The 17,691-nt window shown below is 37.0% G+C and overlaps 1 protein-coding gene across 1 annotated transcript in view; it reads right to left on the minus strand.

Moving 5' to 3' along the window:
* Positions 1-15,891, minus strand: part of MDFIC2 (MyoD family inhibitor domain containing 2) — a 132,551-nt gene extending 116,660 nt beyond the window's left edge. Inside the window, exons 1-2 of the mRNA XM_054695485.1 lie at positions 15,696-15,891; positions 15,047-15,134 (exon numbers count right to left, since the gene is read on the minus strand). Of these exons, the coding sequence (XP_054551460.1) occupies positions 15,047-15,134 (88 nt within the window). The 5' untranslated portion in view covers positions 15,696-15,891. The remainder of the gene's footprint in view (positions 1-15,046; positions 15,135-15,695) is intronic.
* Between the last annotated feature and the right edge of the window lie 1,800 nt (positions 15,892-17,691).

Genomic DNA, 17,691 nt, shown 5'->3' on the forward strand with positions numbered 1-17,691 from the left:
GGAGAGGACTACTTCTTAACTTCCTGGCCAGGGATCAAATTCAAGCTTCAGTAGCTGGTGATAGCGTGAGAGACCCCAAATAGTATGAATGTTTTGTTTTATTAATCAGAATTTTCATATATTTGTCTAAAAAATTAATTTTTTTAAGACACATGGAGTGGAATATTTTTATTAATTGTGACATGAATATAACTTTTGATTGATTTTCATCTTCCAAAAGAGTTCATTTATATATATATTTTTTTTTTAAAAATTTACATACATGATGTTTTGGAATTAACATATCTTTCAGTTACTTGAGAAAGTTTGGGTCTCGATCTGTAATGCAGAATATTCTATTTATAAAAAAGGAAATAAATTTGTCAAGTGAGTAGAGGTAAAATACAGAATTTCTTCTCATATTGTCTGTTGCTTGAGATTAGATATCATGAAGTGCCTTTCTCACCTTCTGAGCCGTAGCTATTTCTTTTCAAGTTCATGTTGGTGTGGAAATCTGACTCAAGAGGAAGAATTGCCTGATGTCTTATTTAATATTAAGCCTCTTATGAGTTGTACTCTATTTTTTCTTGAAGTTATACTGGCAAAACTACTGTCATTGCCCTTGCTTTTTGTCTTTGCTGCACATTTAGTTTTCGACAGGCTTAAATAATGGCTAAAATGGTTGAAATGATTTATGCCTGTAGAGCGATGTCTTCATTGGCTCTATTCACATTCCTTTTCTTACTAATGGTCTGTTGAGCACCTAGTGTAGGTGCATTTTATTAGAAAGTATATTTCCTCTAAATGCTGTTCCTAAACTGAAAGAAATGGGCCATAATCATATAAAAATAAAGTATCTCTTTGTAGAATTTACAAGAAATGGAATATGTCCTTATTCTTGAGGCATAGAACATAAGGGGCTTTTTTCTCTCACTCTAACATTGCTCTTTATACTAATGCTGATTAAGTGTATCACATCAACAGCTGTTGTGACATGCAGAAAAAGGAATGGGTCTGCTGAAAAATATCAATTGAACTGAGTAAATCTCTTGAAGTTTCCTGTTATCTACAATTTTCTTCTTCCTGTTAGACAGCAGAGATTAGTTCTCAGTCTGTGCAGATTGCTTCACTCCTAGTTCATAAAATCCCAATTAATAATGGTGAGCTAAGATCATTCTGGATTTGATGTACTGCCCTATCCCTATTGAAAAGGAGTCTTTAAATCTGCTGCTTAACAACTTATAAGGGACTTTGCACTGATTAATTCATCTGGTCATAGTCGCTAGGCTGACATGGCATCTTCTAGCTTTGCATTCCATTGAGATCAGCATCATCATTTTATAAAATGAACTTACTGCTTTATAGGCTTTAGTGGGAAAGAAATTTTAACTGTCAATTGTAGGATGTGTCACTGAAATTTAATTTATTGACCTATGAGAACACAGAAGATCTCATACTTTACTGAATTTTCTAAACATAAGTAAGGTTGTCAAAAATCAAAATGATTCTGACATTTGAACTTTAGTAGAAAGCCAATAGATTTAAAGTAATCTCTTTCCTAAAATGTTTAGTGATACATTAATAGCACATGTCTGTTTAAGAAAATATATCCATTGTGCAGTAAAACACTGAAAATTTGGTTATGATACTGACTTTTAGAATCAACGTGATCTGAGGGCCAGATAGGACTTGTTCTTCCTTTTTTCTTGAACTTGAACTCTAAATTCCCTTTGAAGAAGCATCTTTCCCTGAATTAAGTGCATCCTTGTGGTGCTGGCAGTGAAAATTTTCTGCCTTGTCTTAGTCAAAGCTATTAAGATTCCTTTCTTGGAATTTAGAATCTTGACTATGGATAGAAGAGAGGACAAAAAAGTATGTAGAGCTAATTTGTTCTGTGACTAAGGATGTGGATATTTTGTTGTCTTTTTATTTAGTTGCCCAGAGTTGAATTAATTTCTGGTCTTAACTTTCCCTCTAGACTGTACCACCTCTAAGTCTCCCAATATATTTATCTTTTCATATATTCAGCTATAATCAATGCCTGTCAATGTCCTCTCAAGAACTATGTTATAGTTAATTTTATGTGTGAACATGACTAGGCTAAATGATAGCCAGATAGCTGGTAAAACATTATTTCTGGATGTGTCTGTGAGAGTTTTTCTGGAAGAGGTTAACATTTGAATTATTACATTGAGGCAAAGAAAATTGTCCCCCCCCCCCAAAGTGGCTAAACATCATGTAATTCCTTTGGTGCTAAATAGAATGAAAAGGCAGAAGAGAGGCAAATTTATTTTCTCCACTTCAGCTAGAACATCCATTTTTTCTGCCCATGGACATTAGTATCCAGATTCTCAGAACTTTTTAATTAGACTAGTACTTTTACTATTGATTTTCTTGTTTCTCAGAACTTTGGACTTGAACTGGTATTCCTGAGCCCCTAGTTTGCTTACAGCAGAGGGACTCTCAGACTCCCTCATTATCTATCTATCTATCTATCTATCTATCTATCTATCTATCTATCTGCCTATCATCTATCACTGTCATCTATTCTACTGATTTGATATTTCTGGAAAACACTGACCAATACATACCATCAAAGCTCTAATTTCTCGTTGCCAAATCTTAAAAGTGATGTGTCATCTTTTGATACAATATAGAACATTACAATACAATATAGAACAATTCAATAAATATAGAACATGTTCTTAGTAGGCACATGTTTATTGGATTCCAGAATGCTGACTTCAGTCTATGAAAAGTTCTAGACTCTATTTTCAACCAAATTCTCCACAATCATCAAATATAAACGTTCCTTTGGATCTAGATACTCCAGCCACTCTTTTTTTGTATTATTATTTTTTTTATTTTTTCACATCATTGTTCATTTTTAAACAATATTTGCTTCCCCCCCACCCCCTCAGGTGTAGTCCCCATAGTTTCCTTCCCCAGTGCACCAGTGCACCATCACCTCAGTCCCCTGTGCTCCTCCCTTCCTCCAGCCACTCTTGTTTTCATTTACTTATGGCATCATAATGTATCTTTTCCTGCCACAGTCCTGTGTATCTTGTACACCTGAAATTTTATTTCCTTTTCTCTACCCATCAACAGATATTGTCTTAATCTTCAGGTCAAGCAAAATCTCAGGTAGATTTTTTTTTTTCTGTCAGCATTACTCAGAGTAGAGCAATTTATATCTTATCCCCAATTCTTCTTGGGAATGCCTTGTAGGCATATTACATTTCACCTGACCATGATCACCTGATTATCCCACCTTTGGTCAGTTTCTTTTTTGTTGTTCTGCATTTGCATTGCTATCATGCAGATCCTCAAGGCAGAAGTCAACCTTCACTCATTCCTTGCTTTTGTCTCACACCACTGCACCAATCAGTTCTGTTGGCTGTACAAATAGACCCAAATCCTATTCTTCCTCTTTCACATTTATATTTCTTTCCAATCCCAGTAATCTTTTGCTCAGTCAATTGCTATATATTCTATTTCTGCTTAACTTTTTAACCTCGTATAAGTGATTGCTTTCATTCCCTTGCTTACGGTTCCCAGAGGCTTCTAATTACATTAGGAAAAAAAAATCCAGATTCCTGATGTTCGCCAGCAAGGTCTTACATAATTTCCAACTTAAGCACTTTCCTTTTGCTCTCTCCAATCTTTATTTCCTTTTTTCTCCCTTCTCTTCCATTTTCTCCTTCTTTCCTTCCTCTTTCCCTCACCCTTTCCTTCCTTCCATTCCTACTTCCCTCCCTCCCATCCTTCCTGTCTTTTTTCCTTTTTAACTTCCTACTTGTCAAGGCATTTCAAGCCACATTCTTTTTTTTTAATTCTATAACCAAGATGAAAATGCATACATTGTGCAAAAATGAAAAATGATGTAAAAATATATAAAATTAAAAAATTAAAAATCAAGCTACATTCTTTTTGTACATGCTCCCATTGGAAAACTCTCCTGAGATTTTTTGCACTGATAAGTCTTACTTGTCATTTAAGTTTAAGCTCAAAAATCCCTAAGAGCTTCTATTTTTTAAAATATTCTATTTTTTTATTTACTTATTTTTGTGTAGAAGAACTGGGGTGCAGGCCAGAGGTGCAGTGCAAGGGGTGTGTGTGAGAACATTCACCAGAGACAGAGTGGGGAACAGAACAGGCAAATCTACTGAAATACACTGCTGAGGGGAGAAGTGGGCAAGACAGGAGAGTTCTGTGGTACCATATGTGGGTTAGCTCTCTGGCCGGTGATGGAACACTGACTATCATGGTGGACCTTTGCAGTGTTGATGAGACTCAACTCCTAGGCCATGAGGGCAGCCCCCCCCCAACCTCAGAAGTTCTTTACCACTAATCTAAAAAATAATTCTACACCAATTTCTAGAGCATCACCTTGTTTCCAATCTTCAAGACAATTGTCATTGAGAAATATCTGGTTACTGTTTTACATATTCATGTGACTCACAAGACCATAATTTTACATCCATTTTCTCCTTTAAGCTACATTTAAAAATAAAAATTCTACTTGACTGTTACTTTTTCCTAACTTTCATTTGGTTATTATGTAACATTTTCACAAGTTAATTAAAATTAAGAGGTCATGAATCTATGTTTGTGTATGTGTGTGCATAGTAAAAGGAATCCTGATATAAGTTATTTGTGGGAATTAACAATTTAAAATATGCATCAGTGTTGCTTCATTTTTAAGCTAGACACAAAACAATATTCCCTTTAAAAATGAGAATTATCAGAGTGAGAGAATTAGCACAACAAATATGTCATAATAAAGCACTTAAATACATGAGTTCCTTGAGGGTAGGAATAGTGGCATTTTCATTTTTGGCATCTTTGTAGTTTTGTCCAACATGTTGTCAGTGATTTCAAAAGGAGCCTCATCAAATGCTTGCTGAATTGAATGAAATATTTATTTCAGAAATGTTTGAATATTCATGATCTGAAATTAGTTTTTGAGCAAATGAGGTAAATTATCTTAGAATTAAGGGAAGTTCAAGGATTTATGAATGTCAATAAATGTGGGTAAGAGTCTCACTTTTTACATTTCATTTGCAAACAAACATTGGTCAGGAATGATAAGGAATTTTTGAATTATAAATTTGTGCTTTTGCATTATATTGAGAATAGGAATTTTGAAATATGAATTGTGACACCTCTAAACTATTCTCTAAGAGCAATACAATAATCAATGTACTGAAGGTAACAAGATAACCTAACTCCTCTACATCAATACTAAATAAGTTTAGGGTCATACCCTCTGAAATGTATCTAAATGATTTTAAAATCACCAAAAACGATAGTTACCAGGTGACTGGTTATAGAAAAGGAGATACCTCTAGTTCAGAATAACTACAGAATTCTTACCTTCTGTGCTCTCCTGGCATTTATGAAAAGAGAGACATTGTTCAAACCTCCCTCCCCCCTTTCATTTAATCAGATCGTTTCTCTAAGTATGAATTTTCCAATTATCTTTTTATTCCCCCCAACACTAATTTAGCAGTTATTAAATAAAGTCAACACCTGGCTTGATTATAAATATATGCTTTGATACTTTCAGGGCACTTTTGAGAACAGTTTGTTCTTCCTTTTAAAATAGGGCAAAGGTTTGGGGGACAGGTCACTATTTGTGGGTTCTCACCTGTGTGCTCATAATGCAAGACAGCACTCAGGCTCATGGTGCAACAATAGGGTTAATTAACAGTGGAGAAATTGGAAAAAGGAAACAATTCCTAGGGTCACAAATGGGCAGCTCTCCTACCCCAGATATTGTCCATAGTGTCCAGTAGTCCAAACCAAAGGATGCTTGTACTAGATTACATTATGCCTTTTATGAGAGCCTGGGGCTGGTGGCACATAGTAAGTGGTAGATCAGGATCCAACTCATTGTGGCAACTGGAAATGATCACAGGGGGTGCTGTTGAGGTGGCACTACAGCAGCCAAGAACACCTATCTGGAGGCCTGGCCAGACAGTACCAAACACCAGATGGGGCAGTGCCACAGGTGATAGCACTAGCAGGCAGTGCTGGAGGATCAGAAGCAGTGCACAACTCTTAAGACATGGCCAGACACAGGTTACTGGCCAGCAGGCAATGGTGCCAGAGGCACCAGTGATGTAGCTCTTAGAGAGCTGTTGGCATAAGCCAACAGCAGAAAGCTCTTTTAGAGACAACCGACAAAGCAGTGGAAGTCAGGCTGCAATTTGAAGTGGTGATCAGAGTCCTGACAAATCTGGTTGAAGCCATCTGATGAATGGGTTCCAAGCCCTTCAAAACTCTGGCTAATACCTACTTCAGGGTGCCACCTTTCAAGTCTGATTTGTCTGTGTGCAAGTCTGGTCGTTTGGTACCAGTTAAGCTTGATTCTTATTGGTTTGTTTACAATCCTGAATGGTTTCACAAACCTTGAATGGCACTGGTGGGAACTTCAACCTCATCAGTCCATTTATAATTCTGGTATGGTATTTAAAAGTAAAACCTCTAATGGTTGTCCAGACCTGATCTATGCTGAGCGCAGCAGAGCAGTTTCCACCACTGCCATTGCAGGAGCCTGCCAGACTGGCTTGGGATTTGCACAGTACAGTCCAGGCCAATGCTGCAGGAGCTTGGGACTGCCCCACCACAGGCTACATGTGCCTGGGGCCTCTCTCCAGGCCTCCTGTCGAATATCAGCTCTGGCTAAAGCCCATCCTCAAACCTGGCCATACCCCACAGTAACAGTAGCTCCAGGGCTCCTGTTTCATTTCTATTTATTACACTCAAAAAGAAAAGCCCTCAGGGCCTCCCCGGTGGCGCAGTGGTTGAGCGCTGGGCTGCAAAGCTGCCCACAGCCTCTGCAGTGCCCGTTCGATCCCTGGCCACTGGGCGAGGGTCCCACATGGCACGCAGACCTCTCCTGTCGCCCGCTGCTCCCCTCAGCAGTGTACTTCAGTCCTTCTGCCTGTTCTGCTCCCCGCTCTGGCTCTGGTGAATTCTCTCACCCTCCCGCACTTCTGACTGTACCCAGTGCTTGTATAAATAAATAAATAAATAAATAAATAAATAAATAAATCTTAAAAAAAAAAAAGCCCTCACTGATACAATTACAGATAGTTAGTCTTTTGAATAACAAAAAGTTTTATTTCAGTGTTTTAAATTTCACACTTTTAAAGTCAAGAAATTGTCTTGATTCTGCACATACATATAAGTGTATGTGTGTATCTGTGCCAATGAACAATATTTATGGAAGATATTTCCAGAAATTTGTAGTATATTTTGTTAATAGATACAAGTTTCTGGGACAGAAGTTACCAGAAGTTAAAAACTGGCAACCTGTATACTAAAATAGATTCTGAAAATCTTTTTTAATTTGTCCTGACTGGTGTTTTACTATCACTTTTGTTGTTACTTTTACTTAACCTTTAGAAATCAGGAGATTTCACAGAGAAATTCAGATTTCCTGCTTTTCCTGAAAAATCAGGAATCGTAAGAAATTGTATGCAGTTCAAACACTGGTGACGCTGTGATTTTAAACTGCAAATGGCAACAATTTAAAGGCTTCCATCCCTTCATTTTGATGTTTCTCTTCCGTATCAAATGGTGTAGTTGCAAGCACTGAAATGCTTACCCAGAATGCTCCCTGGCTTAATGGGGTATTACATGCCATCTTATTCTACCTGTAATTTCCCCCCAATTTCTAAGCTATATCAATTTTTCCTTCATAAAGTTTTTCACATTTGGACCTATTTTCTTTCTCTGCTTATTATGATTTTATCTACGTCATGTGTTCTTCCTTTCCTCACGTCAGGGCAGCTGCCTTAACCTTTCCCCTACCTGCCCTTTCTACTCTACACACATTACAGATTGATATGCCCAAGTCACTCTTCATTATGTTAAGTCCTGCCCTCAGACATGCAGTGACAACCCAGAAGCCATGTCCAACTATTTAATAAATGGACAGAATTCAGTTTGCTTTCCCTCTTCATTTTGGCTGAATTCAAACACAGATAACTATAGCAAGCATGGCAATTTCTAGTATTTGCCAACTTCTGACATCATTATTCCCAGCATTCACTTTTCCTGTCCCTAATAATGAGTGAACACCTTCAAGAGTGGTTCTTTCACATCATCTTGGCCCACAGTCATAGGACGTAACTCTTCTTGTCTTGTGCATGTTTAAAAATCACTTTTTGTTTCTCTGACTATCATAAAGCAGGATTTCTCCAAGTGGCCCCTGACCTATTACTTCAAAAATCACCTTTCTTGCACCTAGTTATTTATTCCTGGACATCACCAATGTCTTATTGAATTCCTTAAGTTCAAAGGAGGAACTTGATCAACTTGAAATTTGAGAAGTGGAAGGTTGATTCAGTCAGCCTCTGGGTAAGCACCCCATTGGCCTGGTGACAGGAAGATCAACCCCAGTTGCTACCAGCCCCACTCCAGGCCCATAAGGCCCCAACTGCATGCCCACCAATCAGTAAGTGCTTAGAATAGCAGGAGAGAATGAAAGCCACAACACAAGCCCCAAATTCAGCACAGCAAACTCAAAACAAATTTTGGGGGTGAATAAAAATATAAATGGCTAAGAAAGGCCTCAGGGGACCAATACACCACAGAGAGAAAATAAAATTCCAGAATGATCCATAAAGATATGGGGCTTTTTAATCTATCAGACACAGAATTCAAAATTGTCATAATTAAGAAAATTTATGTCAGAACAATACTAGGAAAACTCAGAAAAACAGTTCAGAGATTTGAAAGACTCAGAAAAACAAATTAATACTATGAGGAACAAAATCAAGGGACGGAAGATTGAAACTGAAACCTCAAACAATAAAATAATGGAATTGCAGGATGCAGAAAGAACAATGGAGGAGGTGAAAAATTCTGGAGAAACCCAGAGAAGTAAAGTAAACCAAATGGAAAAATGAATGAATAATCTTGAGGATGAAAAGGAGAAAAACAAAATAGAAAAAGAGAGATACAAAGAGGAAAAAAATGAAGCAATTCTTTGAGAATTATCTGACATCATGAGGAAAGGAAATAGAGGATTATAATCATTGCAGAAGAAGAGAGAAACACAGAAACTGAAAAATTATTTTAAGAAATAATGGAAGAAAACTTCCCACATGTGAAGAAGGAACTGAACTCAAAAATATCAAAGTTTAGAGAACACAGAGAGTCCAAGATAAGAGAAAAATAATGAAACACATGAGGAGGCAAAAAACAGATAACCTATATGGGAAACATGATTAGGCTAACATCAGACTTCTCTGAAGAAGCACTAAGGGCAAGAGGACAGTAGAGTGATATATCCAAAATACTGCAAAATAAAAGCTTCCAGCCAAAATTCTCTATCCTGCAAACTCTCCTTCAGATAAGATAAATAAAGATCTTCTAAGACAAACAGAATCTTGGGAAGTTTACAATCACTAAACACCCCATCCAAGAAATATTAAAAGGGACTTTATTATTTAAACCAAAGAGAGAGGTAAACACAAAGATCTGAAAAACAGTTAAACAGAACCACAAAACAAAGGGGGAAAATGGCAGTAACAGACCCTCATATATAAACAATAACTCTAAATGTCAATGAAATTAACTCACCAATAAAAAGACACAGAGTATCAAATTGGATTAGGAAACACAATCCAACCTTCTGCTCTCTCCAGTAAAACACCTAAATTCTAAGGATAAACACAGACTGAAAGTAAAGGGGTAGAAAACAATTCTACAAGCAAATAACACCCAAGGGAATGCAGGGACAGCTATACTTATATCAGATAAAATAAACTCCCAGATTAAACATATAAGAAGAGACAGGGATGGACACTACATAACAATTAAGGAAATGATACAATTACAAAATTTAATACTGGGCCTCACTGGTGGCGCAAGGGGTTAAGCACTTCACTGTGAAGCAATCCACAGCCTCTGCAGCACCAGTTTGATCTCCGGCCAGCCCAGGAGCAACCCACATGGCACAGCAGACCTCTCCTTTCTTGCCCACTGCTCCCCTCAGCAGTGTATTTCAGTCAGTCTGCCTGTTCTGTTGACTCTGTCTCTGGTGAATCCTCTCACCCCCCACATCTCTGGCCTGTACCCCAGCTCTTGTATGCATAAATAAATCAATCTTTAAAAAAATAATAAAAAAATAAAAAACATATACTCATCAATCTATACTCACCAAATGAAGGAACACCAAAATACATCAGACAATTACTATCAAATCTCTAAAAAGACATTGGGGAAATACATATGGCTTTAGATAATTCAATATCCAATTCTCACCAATAGACAGATCAAGACAGAAAATAAATAAGGACACAATCATCCTAAACAAAGAACTAGCTCATAGAGGTTTTAATAGACATTTAAAGGACACTACACTCCAAAAAAGCTGAATACACATTTTTTACTAGGCACACATATGTCATTCTTCAGGATTGACCACATACTGGGTCTAAAGTATAAAGAAATTCAATAAGATTGAAAGCATATCAAGTATCTTCTCTGACTATAAAGACACCAAACTAAAAATTAACTACAAAAAGAAAATGAGGAAATACTCTAATACATGGAAACTGAAAAACACACTACTGATGACAACTGAGTTAGCGAGGGAATCAAAGAAAAAAAACAAAAATATTTCGAGGAAATGATAAAGAGGAGAAAACCCTCCAAAAAAGCAAAAAGCAATATAGTAGGAAAATATATATAAATACAGTCCTGAATTGATAAACTAGAAAGAGCCCAAATAAACAACCTTGTCTCTCAACTCAAGGAACTAGAAAAAGAACAGCCACAAAAAAAAAAAAAAAAAAAAAAAAAGCAAAAGCCAGTAGAAAGAAGAAAACAATAAAAATTAGAGCAGAAGTAAAAAAGTAGATATTAAAAAGACAGTCTAGAAGATCAATGAATTCAAAAGCTGTTTCTTTGGGGCCTCCCCTGGTGGCACAGGAGGTAGCGCACAGTGCTGTGAGGCTCTTCGCAGCCTCTGCAGCACTGGTTCGATCCCTGGCCTCCAACGAGGGTGCCACATGGCACGGCAGACCTCTCCTGTCTCGCCTGCTGCTCCCCTCAGCAGTGTATTTCATCAGTCTGCCTGTTCTGTTCCCCACTCTGTCTCTGGTGAATCCTCTCACCCTCCTGCGAATGTGGCCTGTACCCTGGTTCTTGTATAAATAAATAAATAAATCTTTAAAAAAAAAAAAAGCTTGTTCTTTGGAAAAATTAACAAGACAGACAAAACTCTAGATAGGTTCATTAAGAGGAACAGGGGAAAAAAAAAACCTAAAATAAATGGGATCACAGATGAAATAGGAGAAGTTACAACAGACTCTGCCGAAATTCAGAGGATCAGAAAAGACAAACTTTAAAATCAACCCTCCAAAGCTGACCACAGATCCGAAACATCTGAGTGGGTAGGAAGAGGGGTAAGGGAAAGAAGGAGGGACAAAATGGAGGGGGGTGAGCTCCACCAACTAAGGTGGAGGATTATGGGCGATTTTGTGGTGGGAGAACCATGATGACCACACCTGAGGGAGAAATCTTTTTTTTTTTTAAATATTTATTTATTTATATAAGAACCGGGGTACAGGCCAGATGTGCGGGAGGGTGAGAGGATTCACCCGAAACAGAGCGGGGAACAGAACAGGCAGACTGACTGAAATACACTGCTGAGGGGAGCAGCGGGCGAGACAGGAGAGGTCTGCCCCACCATGTGGGTTGCTCTGCTGCTGGCAGGGATCAAACCCGCACCGCAGAGGCTGTGGACAGCTTCACAGCGCTGCGCTCAACCACCTGCACCACCAGGGAGACCCGGGAGAAATCCTTTATTGTGAAAAAAAATGAACAAGGATTTAAAATAATGGTAGTTCAATAAAAATATATTTAAAATAAAATAAAATTAAGAAGTGGCTAATAGTGGCTAGGATTGCCTCAGGGCAGTACTAAGATTGCCTGATTGGTTTAAAAGAAGTTGAAATAGGTATCAAATAATTTTGTAATCAGTGTTTGCAGGTCTACCAGTGTATTTTTTCAAATACTATTTACCCTAATTGTTGCTAACAGCTCTGGGTGTAGTTTTAACCAGCATGCTGACACCCACTCTGAGGCCATCAAATCCGTGATCCACCTATGGAAAATAAAAAGGAAATAAGAGCTTCTTTACCATTCAGCCAAAAGCAAAATGATTTGATTTTAGCCTTCTTGAGTGTGGTGTTTCTTTTCAGTTTTAAAAATTGTTTTCTGCCATGCTCATGTCTTATATCAGAATTGCAGTGATTAAGAAATGTTGAACAAATGTTTGAAAATGAGAAGATTAAAAGAATATCACTTTTTTCAATTTGGAAACGATGGGGCTAACTTTTATGGGTTTCATGTTCACTCTGAGGTCAAGCAATGAGATCATTGCTATATGTAGAACACCCCAGAGAGGATGTCCAAAGAAGACAAGGCTTTGATCACCCGCATTTTAACAATGGGGAGCATTCAGCTGGAGTTGCAGAGGGAGGCAATAGACATGTTGATGTGAGAGGCAACCACTTTGTCATTCATGAGCAAAAACTTATTTGAACAACTGTAAACCATCTATTTCATATTTAAAAGGAGTTTGGTAAATTTCAAACACTGATTAATAACTGTTGGGGAAGTTATCCCCACTGTATTTTAATCATTGTGATAGTGTTTTAAGGCAATGAAAAAAAAATTGGAATTGTTAGATATGGGTTCAATTTTCAATTTGCCACTTCACAACTCTGCAAGACTGAAGAAGATCCAGAGTCTTTCTGTGTCTCAGTAGTTGATTCTTTAAAGTGGGGCCAATACTATACATGTCGAGTTGCTATAGAGACCAAATAAAGCAATTTGTATAAAATATAAAAAATACATGATGCAGTTCCTATTGCAGATATTTCAAAGTATGAACCAAACTCTCCAAAAACATATTATTTTGAATTGTGCTTTAAAAAGAGGGGAAAATACAGAAATAATGAAATCTCACCCCAATGCAAGTATTACTGACCCCAACTGAGAGATCTGAGACTCGAGCAGTTAAATAGCATGGCACCGTCATACAGTTAGTAAACCTAGTTAGTAAATACAGTTAGTATTTACTATTTACTAAATACACCGTCATACAGTTAGTAAATACAGTTAGTAAATCTCAGATTTACTAAAAAACACATAAAATAAGCCAATACACACTTCTTCTTAACATTAATAAAGACATTTATATTCCAAAACTAACTCATTCTGATGATTTTCAATTAAGAGCTTACCATATAGTGTCTGCCTCAATTTCCTTTTATGAAATACAGTAAACATAATTTGAGCATAGTTTAAATGAAGTGTCCAAATGGGATAAAACAGGTCACCTGGGAAGTTAGATTTACAAATTACAGAAACTCAATGCCTAATTTGTACTGAATGGACACAATTTTTTAAGAGGAAAACTTGAGGAAACAATGACTGGTCTATCTATTCCATCATTTTTTCTACAGTGGAAGTAGTGGAGATTATGCTAAGTGAAAATAATCCAAAAGGACAAAGACAAATAAAAGATTGAGGGGAGGGAGTGGAGAGGAAAGGAGAGAGAAGGCACAGTGGTTTGTGGTGGAGTGCCATGTTGGTGGGCTCAGTGTGCTAACTTACACCTGAAGAGGTGGGATCCTATATTGTACAGCTTTGAGATACACACACACACACACACACACACACACACAAATACCCACCCATATTCAATTTTTCACTTCCACATTGTTTTAAAAGATTCTATTTGAAAGATCTTTTATTAAAAGGAACTTAGAGAATCTGTTAGCCCTGTGGCTTTTGAAGGAAATGGTTCTGAGAAAACATCATGGCTGAAATAGAATCTCGAGTCAAGGTGAATGTAGCAATTAAATTTGTCACTGGGCCATCAGACTGGAGGAATGATCTTTTTTCAAAAAGTAAACATTTTTAAAATGAGTGTGGTGTTGGGCAGGATTAAAGACAGGGTTGGATGTAAGGGTGTACATGAAGGTGGAGGTGTTTTTTTTAACACTGTAGGAAAACTTCTGGAGCACAGAGTGTGTTCTGACAAGTAATTTAAACATTTTTGCCTTTGAAACACAGTGTATATATATATGGTGGTAGTTAAAATCACAGACTAGACTCATATAGTCTGGTATCAAATACTAGCTTTGGCACTCCTGATTTTGTAGTTTTAGGCTTTGGGATTCTATTTTCTCATTTGAAAATCAGGAGTAATTACTGCTTCATAGGGGTGTTATGATTATTCAGCAAAATCATCAGTAAACATTGTTGGTGTTATTATTACTATTTGGGTTATTATAATTATTATTATTATTTTCCCTTTACAGCCCAATAGATCATGAAATGGTGTACAACATATTTATATAAAACATCATTTCAGGTTTTTTTAAAAAGAGATATTAAAAGTGTTCATGAAGTGAAAAGGTCATAAAACCAAAACTTCTAGTAAACAATCATGAGTTTATACATATTTTCAAAATTGCACCAATTTGCACTCATCATAGGAGAGAACATATCGATTTGCATGTATTTCAAGTAACCATCTTAGGCACGCTGTGCCCGACACTGACAGCATTCTCCCCTGGGAAGGTGGCTTCTGTAATTGCAGTGAATGGCCATTCTATTTGTAGATGTTATTTCCTACAGCATGCAATCTTTCTGTGATTATTTTATTTTAAAAATACTTATCCTCAAATTAGTTAGTCTTCTGGGCTATAAAGGAAAATATTCTACAGCACAACAAGGACCTCAAAAATAATATGTATTTGAGTTGAAAATAGATACTGTTTTACCAACAAAATAATCTGTTTACTGCAACACAGGTAACAGGAGAAGCATTTCAGTGCTACTAAAGACCTTCAAACTACCACTTAGGCCAAAAAAGAAAGAGAGAATATAAAAGAAAAAAATAAATAAAACCAAAAGCACTAATATCATTTGAACTGCTGAGGCATTTTTTTCTCCTTCTCCACACTATTTCTTGCTTATAAACAAAGCACAATTTTCACATCAATAACAAATCAACAGCAAGAGGACTTACCTTCCTTTAACCAAGAAATGTTATTTTTATCATTTTCAAAATGCTCAGCTGTTCTTACTTTTATCTTTTCCAGCTCAGTTTCTGACATCTAAGTAGAAACAGAATTTGTGGTATAAAAAATTCATTAAGAACCCAAATTTATAACATTGAGTTTTATATTTAGAGACAACTGCAATATTATAGGAAAATTTTATCTTTATAGTTTTTCAGTTCACTGTTTAATGTTAAATGCTATATTTTATCCATTTGTAGTATATTAAAATATTGACACTGAAAACTTTACATGCTTCATTTTTCATCAATAAAAGTGCTATAAGATCTTACCATTTGTGAATATAAAAGAATACCCGATTAACAACTAGCCACCGATTTGTAAAAGACATAAAACTGCTGCTTTAATGTTCTTTATAGTCTATAGAAAAGCATGCTACAAAGTGATTTTCAAAAGTATAAATACTCATGAAACACAAAAAGATCTTTTCAGCAATTTATTGGGTTGAATGAGACTCTTATGGTCTTAGCCAAGCCAGGTAGAGCTCCTGAAGGTGTGGAGACCTATCCCACACCTCAGTGCATTGCACTTGACAGTCAAGGCCTGCATCCAATGAGCTAGGACGCTCCATTTGAACTAGCACCTCAGTATACTCACCTGTGTGTTCCAAAAAGAGGAGGCACAAGGTGTGGGGCAGGGGAGCAGCGTGGTGATGCTCTGGGCAAGCGTCCTGTTGTCTCTCTATGTCCAGCATTCCTCTTCACTGCCAGAAGTGAGCGGAGAAGCAAACACTCCCTCCCTGGGTGGTGCTAGATTTGTACTGCTGCCAGATGGATCCAACTTGCGGCTGAGAGGTTTCTTTCTCTCTCTCTTTTTTTTTTTTAAGGTAATATAAAACCTGTGGTTCAAAAACAATAAAAACCTTCTACAAGCTAGCACTTATTTAGAATGACACTCTGCAAAATAGGGTAAAAATAATGAAGTCTTTTCAAAACAACAGAGTTTCTCTGGTCCCCTTTTTTCCACACCTGCCATTCATCACTTTGGACTAATATTACAGCATGAAGAAAATATATATATATAGAAATAAACAGACCACTTGGATTAAAGGAAAAGAAGGGGAATCTTTAAAGTTTTATTGTCTAGAAATTTGTCCTGCCACTAATATTTTGAAAAGCAAGTTTTTCTAACTTTTTACAGGCTACAAGAAAACATTTCCAGTTCTTCTGATAGTCTCCAGTTATGACAAAAAGGTTTTGGAGTAACATTCCAAAGAGGGTTTGTCATTAAATTCTTAGTCAAAGATAATACTGTTTCCCGAGAAAGTTAAAAACACACACAGAGAAAAACATAACCCTTAGATATGCATTGTGGTAAACAGGCCAACAGTCCTAAATGTTGTCATTTCTTTTTTTATTTCATCATGGAAAATTGGTTAATTTCCTTCCTTTGGTGTCCTTACCTGGTCAACTGTCTGTTATCTCATACCTTATGCCCATTTCACCTTCTAGTCCAACTTCATGTCTCCTTTTACTTCAGTTCCAATTTCATTGTCTTTAGAAACTTACTAGATCAGCCATACCATATTAACTTTCAGCATCTCCCATTACTAGTGGGAAAAATTTCCAATTCCTTAGACCTAATCTAACTCCATTTATAGCACAGTTCCCTGTGCTGCTCCCTCCCTTCCTCTGATCCCTCTGCCTCCCTCTTACTTGCAGTATGTCTCTAATTTATAATTTATAAAAAGAAGCCATGTGTGATGAAGCCAGGCAGAACTGGCATACAATATGAGGCCCAAAATGAAGTGCATAGGTAAAGAAGCCCCAGAATTCAAATGGATCTGTTTAGAATCTAAGGGAATATAAAACATTTGGGGGGCTTCCTTGGTGATCTAGGGGTTAAGTCTCAGCTTGAGTTTGATCACTGGCCAGGAAGCTAACCCACATGACACAGCAGACCTCTCCTGCCTCGTCCTCTGCTCCCCTCAGCAGTGTATTTCAGTAAATCTTGCCTGTTCTGTTCTCCACTCTGTCTCTGGTGAATCCTCTCACCTGCCTCCTGTCCCCACACCTCTGGGCTGCTCTCCAATTTTTCTACACAAAAAATAAATTTAAAAAAACCCACTTTTATTATGCTTGATCTTACTTATATTTTAAGTTATTTTTTATATTTTTTTAGTTTTTTTTAATTTTTTACATCATTGTCCATTTTTAAACAATATTTACTTCCCCACCCCCTCAGGTGTAGTCCCCATAGAGTTTCCTTCACCAATGCACTTGGGCACCCGTGCACCATCACCTCAGTCCCCTGTGCTCCTCCCTCCCTCCCTCTGATCCCTCTCCTGCCCCGTCCCCTGCAGGATGTTTCTGATTTATAATTGTCCATTTTTGCTCTGTTGTATTTTGTACTGTTATTATTTTTTTATAATGATGTCTTATTGGGTTCCCCTGTATTCCTGCCAGAAGGAAAAAGAAAAATATCCGATGGTTTCACTTATAGCAGGAAAAACCCACATTTTTAGAGTCCTCTGTCCAAATAATATCCATTGTTTACATTTAAAATGATAACTAAAGAATTCATACCCAAAGATGAGGCCTCAAGCTTCAAGTTTTCTGGTGATTGTTTTTCCATTTTCTGTGTGCAGATAGTT

The sequence above is a fragment of the Talpa occidentalis genome, unplaced genomic scaffold (genome assembly GCF_014898055.3).
Source record: "Talpa occidentalis isolate TD23 unplaced genomic scaffold, MPIMG_talOcc4v2.1 talOcc4.10, whole genome shotgun sequence".
NCBI classification, from domain to species: domain Eukaryota; kingdom Metazoa; phylum Chordata; class Mammalia; order Eulipotyphla; family Talpidae; genus Talpa; species Talpa occidentalis.